The sequence below is a fragment of the Panulirus ornatus genome, chromosome 32 (genome assembly GCF_036320965.1).
Source record: "Panulirus ornatus isolate Po-2019 chromosome 32, ASM3632096v1, whole genome shotgun sequence".
Taxonomy (NCBI): domain Eukaryota; kingdom Metazoa; phylum Arthropoda; class Malacostraca; order Decapoda; family Palinuridae; genus Panulirus; species Panulirus ornatus.
The window spans coordinates 27,413,269-27,425,313 of record NC_092255.1 but is presented as its reverse complement, the minus strand read 5'-3'; the positions used below and the strand labels follow the sequence as shown (position 1 = coordinate 27,425,313).

Below are 12,045 nucleotides of genomic sequence, written 5' to 3'. Positions count from 1 at the left end.
AAAAAAAAAAAGTATATAGAGCAATCACTTATAAACAACACATCAGCCATCAACAACAGTAAACCTGTACTGAAACCTAAAACAGCAAAATTAATGATAGATGTTAGGCTGTTAATAAGTACAAATGCAAAATAGTTCTCTGCACATGCAGTCAACATTAAGCAGTGATTGTCTTGTCAGGTTCTTTATTCTTAACAATAAAAATAATTACAAAAGATATCCTTAAAACTGTCTCCAGAACTGTGTAAGTGTAAAAAAAAGCTTAAAGCTCTCATATGTTCAATCAGATAAGACACGTCTCTAACTGTGATACAAACACTGGCTGAATATGATTAAGAATCATATAAAAATACTGGCTGAATATGATTACGAATCATATAAAATTATCTGCCAGTGAAAATTCAGAAAAGGAAATGTCAACCAAAATACAACAGCCTATGCAAGTTTGCTTCAAACATTCCTTCTTCATTTTCATTACCCGAGAAATATGGCAGATTCACTCTAAAATCGGAAAAACAATAATTCCACCTCCACATGTTAGCATAGATGGCCAGACAATGATAAAATATTATGTGTCTAGTTTAGCTCCATATAATCATAGCCCTTGGATAGTGAATGATTTTGTTTTGCAATGATAATGTAACATTCAGAGAAAACAATAACAGTTATTGGAGCATGATTTTGGGAAATCTATTTTATAGAACAATGCTAAATGAAGCGACATTATTGCTGGTTATGTATTTCAAGAAAAGATGTGGGGGTTACATAAAGTCAGAGTAGATAATACACATGTATTAATCAACAAAACCAACCAAAACCTCACTTAACCTCCTTATCAATCAAGATATATGCCTTCATATATTCTAGTCAGAATTCACCGCAAATGCTAATGAATATCAACAAAGATGACATATTAAGTGGCATGCTGTCCATAGCACCAGGCCAAAAATTTTAGTTACCTGGTGAGGTTTTAATAAAATCTTATGATATTCTTACTGGTGCTTTACCTACATTTACTTTAAATACGGCCTTATTTTCAGAGATGTTCATAACCTTATTCAAAATTGTTCAACAAGATGCTCGAAATCATGCTTAGGTACTATTTTTGTATTTTCTAAACAGTACACTAAAATTACATAAAAATCCCTCAGTATCCAAAGCTAATGGCAATATGGAGCTGAACTACACTTTTATCAATACAATATGAATTTCAACTTTTTTGAAAGCAAGTTTCTTCTGATTCCATGCCCTATCAACCTAACTTTTCAAATTTGTTAGGTTAATAAAGAGGAAGAAAAGTATATTTGCAAATACTATTCCTATAGATACTAACTATTTTACAAGGGAGGCTACAAAGCTAAATTTACAAACAAGTTCTGTTCATCCAAAGTAATTTTTCTTTATCTTCCATTACTTGTCTTCCTCTCTCTGTTCTTTATGTTTAATCAGATAAGCATTACAGCTATAACTAAGGGATTTATTCCTCAGTATAAAAATATCATGGAAAATCTGAGCTTTAAGTTTTAGTACAGTGAGGTTTTAGGTGTCGGTAGATACATACTGTCCCTCATCATGACCACTGCAACTTACCGTGGCAATATGCCAGTTTCCTACAACAAAAAATAAACAAAAATCTTGATGCAGACTTGCTCCACATAAATTTCCGAGACTTAAAATTTAACGTATTCTCTCACTCTTCTTCATATGAACACAACAGTTTTAAAAATATTTTCTCTTCGATAAGGTCAAGTCACATTTAATAGTATGTGTGAGTTACAGATGAGTAGGACGAGCTCAACTGTCAGTTGAAACATAACAGTTTACTACTGAAGCGGATGACGTTTACTCATGTTTCATCGGTTATCCCAAATTTACTAGTCACTGTTCACCACCCTTTCAATCCCCTACACACTTGAATGGTCTACACTTATCAAACTTGTCTAAATATGCAGACTGAAAGATCAGGAACTAACTTTTGGTCATTTGACTTCCTCATTCACAATACTTGGGAAAACGAAACCTCTTTGTAAACAACACTGATGATTCTTCATTCACAACTCCCTTATGACTCTTACCTGTAAAATTTTCGACCATAATCCATTGAGACATCTGAAGCACAGTACCACATAATCAGAAATCACTACTTACATCACAAACTTAAAGAAATTACTCATTGCTTATCAACTCCAAACGCCATATTGTGTACCACCACACCTCAACTAGGCTCGCTCGCTAGCCGCTACTGGAGGTTCCCCTAAAAAGAAAAAACGAGTCATTCATGGCGCCCGTTTTCTTCAGAATGAGGAGAAAAGAAATTTGTTATTAGTCAGTTCCTCGGCTATACTGCTAAGTTAGAAAACATGGTCCAACAAGGATTTAGATGTATTCAACAGGTTCTTATATTGCATCAAATTGCTCAACACCGCACCCATATAAGCAATGAGTCTACCAAAGAATGAATGTAGTCATTCATTGCGAACTAAGTGCCATTGTTTCATGAACAGTGGTCATATTCACCGTGTTCAGTTCATAACGGCACTCATGATCTTGTACGCACTTATCTTAAAACTAGATAATATATATATATATATATATATATATATATATATATATATATATATATATATATATATATATATATATATAAATGTAACTTTAGTACTTCACCTTGGTTGACAATTAAATGGACACTGAATTATCAGGTACTTGAGCCGTTGTGTGCCTTTCATTTGCTCATATTTCTTCTTACCCAAGTAGTATTTCAGTATAAATTTTGTTACCTGATCATTTCATTGTGGGACATAATCATAACTCAGGGCTGGAAAGTTAAACGTAGTGCCACAGTGTTAAGTTCATCACTGGGTTAAGTTCATGACGCTGGATGACGCTAGCAATAAAGAGGAAGCTACACCTTCCCTTACTGTGTATTTTGACCTTTTGAGTACGACGGTGCCACCCTTGAGCACGGTGGCACGACCCTTGAACACGAATATGACAGGTATGATGGCCTGGCGGAGTCATGAAGGGGCAGATCAAAGGCCAGACTTAGATTCAAGGGTCGTACCATCCCTCATACTGAATGTTGATCTGGCCCTCCTGATCAAGTATGACGGCTTGCAATTAATTTTCTATTTTCGAATCTGTGGAGAATCTTCTTGACGTACCTTTCTTCTTAATGTTGCTTTAATCACAATATTGTCATGATGAGAAGACTCCCTTATTAACTGGATATTAGTGATATACGGTATTGCATATAAAAAGTCTTAATGGCATCAGTCGCCAGAGTAAGCTGTATTACGAAGAATAACTTCCCGTACTATTATGTCATTAACACCAAAGACATTATATATATATATATATATATATATATATATATATATATATATATATATTTATTTATTTATTTATTTATTTATTTATTTTGCTTTGTCGCTGTCTTCTGCGTTTGCGAGGTAGCGCAAGGAAACAGACGAAAGAAATGGCCCAACCCACCCACATACACATGTATATACATACACGTCCACACACGCAAATATACATACCTATGCATCTCAATGTACACATATATATACACACACAGACACATACATATATACCCATGCACACAATTCACAGTCTGCCTTTATTCATTCCCATCGCCACCTCGCCACACATGGAATACCATCCCCCTCCCCCCTCATGTGTGCGAGGTAGCGCTAGGAAAAGACAACAAAGGCCCCATTCGTTCACACTCAGTCTCTAGCTGTCATGCAATAATGCTCGAAACCACAGCTCCCTTTCCACATCCAGGCCCCACACAACTTTCCATGGTTTACCCCAGACGCTTCACATGCCCTGATTCAATCCACTGACAGCACGTCAACCCCGGTATACATGTTTTGGACAATCACATGTTTACCAAATGGCGTCCTAGCTTCGTCTCTTCGATGTATATCAACTGACTTATATTTCTCTCTTGTGTCTCCCCTGATGATGTGATTATTACACGAAAGTGCACTTGGGAACTTTTCGTGTTTCATTTTCCCCGTGGACTCATAGGAATATCTTGATCACGCGCAAAATTGTGTTCCTTTCCAATATATATATATATATATATATATATATATATATATATATATATATATATATATATATATGACTTTTTTTCTACACGTTCTCTTATTTTCTGCGTTGACTTGGTAGCTCCAGGAACAACTATTTACATCCATTCTCTAGATGTAATGTACCGAACTAGAGTCCCTTATGTGTTACTGGGCCCCACAGACTTTACCGTGGTTTCCTCTGACTGATTTATATGCCTTGGATTAGCCGACTGATAGCACGTCGACTCCTGTAAATCATATCGCACGAATTCCCTCTTATCCTTTGCACACCTTGCACCCTCCTGCATGCTCAGGCCCCGAGCTTTGTTTCACTCAGAACTAGAATATCCAGGTTCCTTTCCTCAAACATGCCACTTTATCTCTTCTTTCTTATCTTGGTTACATCCACACACATTCAAACACCCAAGCTGAAGCCTTCAAGAAGGATAAACCCCATTCGCTTGGTTCCTTCTGTTCCATCTTTTACAATTTGAAATGCAAGAGAAGGGTTTCTAGCGCCAAATTTCCGCATCTCTTATAAGACACGCAGGAAATACGTGAGAGGAATTCTTTCTCCCCTCTCCCCAGAGATAGGCCTCACAGAACTTTCCATGGTTTACCCCAGACGTTTCACATGCCCTGGTTCAGTCCATTGACAGCACGTGACCCCCAACATACCACATCGTTCCAGTTCACTCTATTCCTTGCACGCCTTTCACCATCCTGTATGTTCAGGCCCCGATCGATCAAAATCTTTTTCACTCCATTTTTCCATCTCCAATTTGGTCTCTCTCTTCTTCTTCCCTCCATCTTTGACACACATATATCCTCTTTGTCAACCTTTCCTCACTCATCATCTCCATGTGTTCAAACCATTTCAACGCCCTTTCTTCTGTTCTCTCAACCACACACACACACACACTATATATATATATATATATATATATATATATATATATATATATATATATAGTGTGTCAGTGGATTGAATCAAGGCATGTGAAGCGTCTGGGGTAAACCATGGAAAGCTGTGTAGGTATGTATATTTGCGTGTGTGGACGTGTGTATGTACATGTGTATGGGGGGGGGGGGGGGGGGGCATTTCTTTCGTCTGTTTCCTTGCGCTACCTCGCAGACGCGGGAGACAGCGACAGAGTATAAAAAAAAAAAAAAATATATATATATATATATATATATATATATATATATATATATATATATATATATATATATATATATTCGCCATTTCATGAACAGAGGACTGAGCCCCATGGAGAGATGGCGTGGCGTTGGTAGTCCTCCGAAAGTGCTATGTCTATATCCAGCTCTGAATTTACTACTATAGCAAGAAATGCTGCGGTAGTATCCGACTTTGAGTGTACTAGTGTAGCGAGACTTGCTATACGGCTCTGAATGTACCAGTGTGGCGAGACTTGCTATGAGGCTCTAAGTGTACAAGTGTAGCGAGACTTGCTATGCGGCTCTGAGTGTACCAAGTGTAGCGAGACTTACTATCATGCATAGAAGCAGCTCTAAATTTTCCCGTTCGTCTACTTATACCTTGTATCTTCTTTTCTGTCTTACTGTTTACGTAATAACCAGTTATGTTTATGTATTTCATATGAATATATATAACTTTTGATTAATCTTCTTGTTTACATATCTAGTTATCTGTTTATCTATGCCTATCTATGTTTCATCGTATGTTAATCTGTGTATCTTTCTTTTTACTGACACTACCTTTCCCTCTAACATTCCTTCTGACAGTCCTTTTGTGTGTGCGTGTGTTCTGATATTTTCTATATCCTAACGCATCGTTGGTTTGTACATATGCTTATAGCAGCTTGTGTATCTCAATGCTTCCTCCGCATAGCAGAAGTCATATAGCTTAACCAACTGATTACTTCCATAAGGAACTGTATTGTAAACACTTCTGGAAGATGGTTTTCTTGTAAGGGAGAGTCCAGTGTGGAAAGTTGTAGTAAAGATTATATTGTATTTTACAATTTTATCGAGGATGTAAGGCATGTGTACGTGTAGGAAGAGAGGAAAGTGATTGGTTCTCAGTGAATGTAGGTTTGCGGCAGGGGTGTGTGATGTCTCCATGGTTGTTTAATTTGTTTATGGATGGGGTTGTTAGGGAGGTAAATGCAAGAGTTTTGGAAAGAGGGGCAAGTATGAAGTCTGTTGGGGATGAGAGAGCTTGGGAAGTGAGTCAGTTGTTGTTCGCTGATGATACAGCGCTGGTGGCTGATTCATGTGAGAAACTGCAGAAGCTGGTGACTGAGTTTGGTAAAGTGTGTGGAAGAAGAAAGTTAAGAGTAAATGTGAATAAGAGCAAGGTTATTAGGTACAGTAGGGTTGAGGGTCAAGTCAATTGGGAGATGAGTTTGAATGGAGAAAAACTGGAGGAAGTGAAGTGTTTTAGATATCTGGGAGTGGATTTGGCAGCGGATGGAACCATGGAAGCGGAAGTGGATCATAGGGTGGGGGAGGGGGCGAAAATTCTGGGGGCCTTGAAGAATGTGTGGAAGTCGAGAACATTATCTCGGAAAGCAAAAATGGGTATGTTTGAAGGAATAGTGGTTCCAACAATGTTGTATGGTTGCGAGGCGTGGGCTATGGATAGAGTTGTGCGCAGGAGGATGGATGTGCTGGAAATGAGATGTTTGAGGACAATGTGTGGTGTGAGGTGGTTTGATCGAGTGAGTAACGTAAGGGTAAGAGAGATGTGTGGAAATAAAAAGAGCGTGGTTGAGAGAGCAGAAGAGGGTGTTTTGAAGTGGTTTGGACACATGGAGAGGATGAGTGAGGAAAAATTGACCAAGAGGATATATGTGTCGGAGGTGGAGGGAACAAGGAGAAGAGGGAGACCAAATTGGAGGTGGAAAGATGGAGTGAAAAAGATTTTATGTGATCGGGGCCTGAACATGCAGGAGGGTGAAAGGAGGGCAAGGAATAGAGTGAATTGGAGCGATGTGGTATACCGGGGTTGACGTGCTGTCAGTGGATTGAATCAAGGCATGTGAAGCGTCTGGGGTAAACCATGGAAAGCTGTGTAGGTATGTATATTTGCGTGTGTGGACGTATGTATATACATGTGTATGGGGGGGGGTTGGGCCATTTCTTTCGTCTGTTTCCTTGCGCTACCTCGCAAACGCGGGAGACAGCGACAAAGTATAAAAAAAAAAAAAAACAATGACTGGATGCACCAGAAAAATGATTCATGCATATTTTCAAAGTAATTTCTGGCATCTAGGCGTCCAATACAGAGGTTCATAAACACGAAAACTTTCCATACATTTTATTTTATCAAGCTAGATATAAAAGTGCTTTGATAGTATAGATAAGCAATTTGTGATAATGAGTTTACCGAGTAAAAGAAAAACATGACAATATGATTTAGCACATTATAACTTAGATCTGGTCAAAGAATAGGTATGATTATTGCATAGTGATGTTGCTGTGTGTCAGGTTACTCTCTGTGTCAGCACACTGGTTTGTGATGATGCCACTGGTCACCATAGGTAGAAAGGTTGGCTTCACACTCCCCGTCTGGAGACCGTCTAGTGTTTCTGTCTGCGGATCGACGGATATTTCGGTCAACTGTATTTATAGTTAACACGATATCACTGAAACTGTTTTACAACATGTCTGGATGGACAGTGACGACCTAAAATAGGATGACAGATACTAACCTCTTGAACACGGTGGTAACATGCTTAATTATGCACCTGCAACACAACGGTACGCACTACCTCTGTGGTAACCTGACCTTAACACGACGGTACGCACTACCTCTGTGGCAACCTGACCTTAACACGACGGTACGCACTACCTCTGTGGCAACCTGACCTTAACACGACGGTACACACTACCTCTGTGGTAACCTGACCTTAACACGACGGTACGCACTACCTCTGTGGTAACCTGACCTTAACACGACGGTACGCACTACCTCTGTGGTAACCTGACCTTAACACGACGGTACGCACTACCTCTGTGGTAACCTGACCTTAACACGACGGTACGCACTACCTCTGTGGCAACCTGACCTTAACACGACGGTACACACTACCTCTGTGGTAACCTGACCTTAACACGACGGTACGCACTACCTCTGTGGTAACCTGACCTTAACACGACGGTACGCACTACCTCTGTGGTAACCTGACCTTAACACGACGGTACGCACTACCTCTGTGGTAACCTGACCTTAACACGACGGTACGCACTACCTCTGTGGCAACCTGACCTTAACACGACGGTACACACTACCTCTGTGGTAACCTGACTTAAGATCTGACCTTTAAAAGTCAGGTGAAAGACCACGTTATCATACCCGAGGACCGTACCGTTGTGCTCAAGGGGAAAATCCTGAGTGAGGTTCATCACGCTGAAGACAGATTTACCTCATACATACGTGTGGAGATAATGAAGCAGCTAGAAATTATTGTACACCAAGTTATATAGAATAACATACTTGACAAGAATCCATAATATATATATATATATATATATATATATATATATATATATATATATATATATATATATATATATATATATATATATATATATATATATATATATATTCTACAGTACAGTAAACTTGTGTTGAAATGATAGTGTATCACTAGATAAGAAAGACTCCAGGTTAAGGAGAACGGATGGAGTGCAGGAGGGTTGCATTGGGTGTAGACCGTCTCCATATATCTTGGTGGGTGTGAGGGAACATTGCCACGATGCCTGACTCACACACGAACCTCTGCCACAAGGGTTGACTCACCGTCCCACCAAGCTGCCCAGTCACGCTCCGCTTTATAAGAGAAGGTTTAGAGAGTGTCCCGTACAGCTGTGTGTAGTTTTATATAGCATAATACAGTAGTCTTGGGTAAGATGGGAAGTTAGCGTCATGGGGTATGTATTGTGTCTGGGAGGAGGGAAGCAAAGGCGTTCTAAGTATTGGGAGGTTTTGCACCGCGAGCAGAGAATTGTACCGTCATGGCCTGAGTGACTAATTCACTTCCAGCATACATTAATCTAAACTCTTGAGCACCACGCTGCAACCCTCGCGTATGATGGCCTGGCCTTCGACATGGCTTACGGTTCAGGTGAAAGGTAGGCGATCATACCTACGGGTCTTGCTCCAGCACTATACCGTCCTTGTTAAGGGTCGTGGTGTCTGAAGTTCAGTTTGGCAAGAGAAGCCAAACTAACTTCAGTCAAAATATAATAAAGGTCAGAAACTAAAACCCTTTGTGAATAATTTATATGACAACCATGAACTAAATTTACTGCCGCTATTAAAATATCAATATTGAGAATATTGTAGCTAAAGCTGTTTAGTATTATTATCTTTGGACGAGTAAAATGACTGGGAGTGTTAGGAAGACATGAGAGAGAGAAGGATCTGTGCATCCCGACTTTTGATTGACCTCGTCTTCCACTTCGTATATTATATCTACATCACCACCGGTCGGTAGGTCTGCTAGCGTGCCCGGACCCCGTGGAAGCGGGAAAGCATGTGACGTCACAAGGTCGCTCGTGATTGGCTGACTCGACGATGACGTTAAGAGCGAGACTGGATTAGTTAATGATGTCACGGATGAGCGCGATGCTGACTCAGTTGGGTGTGAGGTTAGGGAGTCATCATCAGTCAGACGGATGGCTGTGTGTGGGTTGACGTCAGAGGAGTTGTCCACGTCAGGGTCATGGGGCGATGGCGCCAGTAGATGGTCATCTGGGGTGACGACAACAGTCACAGGGGAGCTGGAGGCCTAGGGATGGAATGATACAGGCCGGGTCATTGCCACACCCATTCATCATCATTGTCAGCTCTATGGACCTTACGTTGTACCTTAAACTATTTGCATAACATTATACTCAAATTGAAGATCTTTATCTTAACTACATACACCAGATGAGTGAAATACTAATCAGACAGTAAGCGGGTGACGCTGAGGGGTGTTTAGCGGGAATCTAGCAGGTTTAGGGTAGGTCTGACGGGCCTCCCAAGCCTATTGTGGGAGGCTTACACGCTGCGTGGGACCGACGGCGGCGAAGACACACGCCACAGGCAGAGGGAAGTCGAAGACAAAGGGGCGAGGTTTGGGGTCCTTGGGCTGCAGAGCGATGAGAGGACGTGGCTGGAGCAGGGGTCGGCATCCCCGGGCCCGAGCCGCAGAGCTGCAGAGCAACAACACCGTAACTTACACTCTGTTAAACTGAAGGATCTACAAGCTAAGAGATTTTGCCATTACAGGCAGAGCTTAACATGAACAGAGAGAGGTCGAGTTTGTAGCAAAATGAATAAAGAAAAGGTGTATGCCATCCCTATTTCTGGGTTGGCAACAGCGGGTCTATCATGCATCAGACGAGCAAACCAAAGAAATACAAATTAGACTGAAAAGTATTAAAATTCCGGAGAATCAGCACACGGTCCCCGGGTTACCTGCAGGTGGTGACAGTGAGAGGCTGAGCGAAGGGTGGCGTCTGCATGATAACGAACCAGTTGCCCAGCACGTCCCGTGACCAGCTGAGGTTCACCGTTCGCCTCTCGCTCTCACACTTCACACTGAACGGAAGACGTAGTCGTGACTGGCATCATCATACTAATTTGCATAATACATTATTAAGAATATTCATTTATAATCGTCACGAAGGATAATTAGTTTTCGGAGGACATGATTCAGTGTTGATATACATATAATCACGATTTTTTCCTGAAAAATAACTACTCTAATCATTGTTAATCACAACAATTGTCACAAGTTCTTTTAAGAGAACGTCCATAATATGTCTGTACAACCTGCAGATATACGCTTTCATTGCTGATGTGGAGTTAAAGTCCACTGAATAGCACTCACTGGTAGTTGATCTTACTCGTTGTAATTCTAACTAACGTGTGAAGTCAGAGGGCTGACCTGGTGTCAATGTTGGGTAGTTGGCTCTGGGCCTGGGAAAGGTCAAGTGAGAGCGATGGCAGTTGGTTCAGCACACCGCGGATCTTCACCAGCTCCTCACGGAACTTGGTCACCAAATTCGAGGCGAGGTGGCTGCGGAAAATGAACAATTCTTAGAGTGAAGTGTACCTAAAGAAAGCACAGACCTTTTGGAGATGTTAGCATGAGCTATACAACACCCATGTCTGGCTGAAGAAAAAAAAAGTACACCAGTTTAATGATCTATACCATTCATTTTCTTTTTCATGACTTAGAAACTTGGATGTTGTACTAGACTTTGAGTGACTAGATTAAATCAATCATCTGTTTACATAAGCTGGTGAAGGGAAGAAAAGGGAATATATAAATGAGGAGGAAGCAGAGCGCTTACCTTGGGTAGTCCTGAGGTAGGACACAGAAGGATCTGTTGGTTGGAAAGGTGGCACAAGTTGGGGCCTCCCTTAGGTAAGATGGCAACTTAGCCAAGTCCTCCGCTGTTACCGGGCGTGGAGGGACGCCTTGGGGTGGGGCACCACCTACCGGCGTGAGCATGGATATGAACCTCATATATCATTATTGTTTTTATACTTCATTGACGAAACAGATAATAGCAAGAACATCCAGGATGGTTTAAGCTACTACAATGTGATCAACATACAAACTATTCTCGTTTATCACATTGCAAACTAAATCGGTTGACATGAAATTAATGTATGCTCAACATTACCTAATTTTACGTCCTAAGAAAACGTAACACATCTACAGAGAGGAAATTTAAGCGACAGGGGACGCGATTAATGATTTCAGGTGAACGCAAAAACAGCGCACTTAAAGAACACCCTAAGGTCTTCCCATAGGTTAGAAGATAAAAACTTGGAACGCTTAAGAAAAAAAAAATAACTCCAATGTTTTCTGTATAAAGACCAATGAAAGCAAAAGTCTTCTGCATAATTGTATTAGGCATCAATCTGTCTCGGGTAGATTTCTAAACTCCTTTTTTTAACGGTTCATAACAATTT

General features: G+C 40.6%; 2 protein-coding genes across 11 annotated transcripts in view; both read right to left on the bottom strand.

Moving 5' to 3' along the window:
- Nucleotides 1-2,269, bottom strand: part of Slik (Sterile20-like kinase) — a 119,793-nt gene extending 117,524 nt beyond the window's left edge. For 4 of the 6 annotated variants that reach the window (XM_071681370.1, XM_071681373.1, XM_071681368.1 and 1 more), the window contains exon 1: nucleotides 2,076-2,221. The gene's annotated coding sequence lies outside the window, so the exon portion shown is untranslated. Of the gene's footprint in view, nucleotides 1-2,075 lie in introns of all 6 variants that reach the window. The other 2 variants (XM_071681374.1, XM_071681369.1) reach the window with 1 other exon arrangement.
- Nucleotides 2,270-7,371: 5,102 nt separating this feature from the next.
- The window catches only part of LOC139759245 (uncharacterized), a 35,587-nt gene continuing 30,913 nt past the window's right edge, over nucleotides 7,372-12,045 (bottom strand). For all 5 annotated transcript variants that reach the window (XM_071681363.1, XM_071681365.1, XM_071681364.1 and 2 more), the window contains 5 exons: nucleotides 11,418-11,562; nucleotides 11,009-11,140; nucleotides 10,537-10,659; nucleotides 10,121-10,271; nucleotides 7,372-9,862 (listed from right to left, as the gene is read on the bottom strand). In XM_071681363.1, coding sequence (XP_071537464.1) covers nucleotides 9,437-9,862; nucleotides 10,121-10,271; nucleotides 10,537-10,659; nucleotides 11,009-11,140; nucleotides 11,418-11,562 — 977 coding nt within the window. In that variant the 3' untranslated portion in view covers nucleotides 7,372-9,436. The remainder of the gene's footprint in view (nucleotides 9,863-10,120; nucleotides 10,272-10,536; nucleotides 10,660-11,008; nucleotides 11,141-11,417; nucleotides 11,563-12,045) is intronic.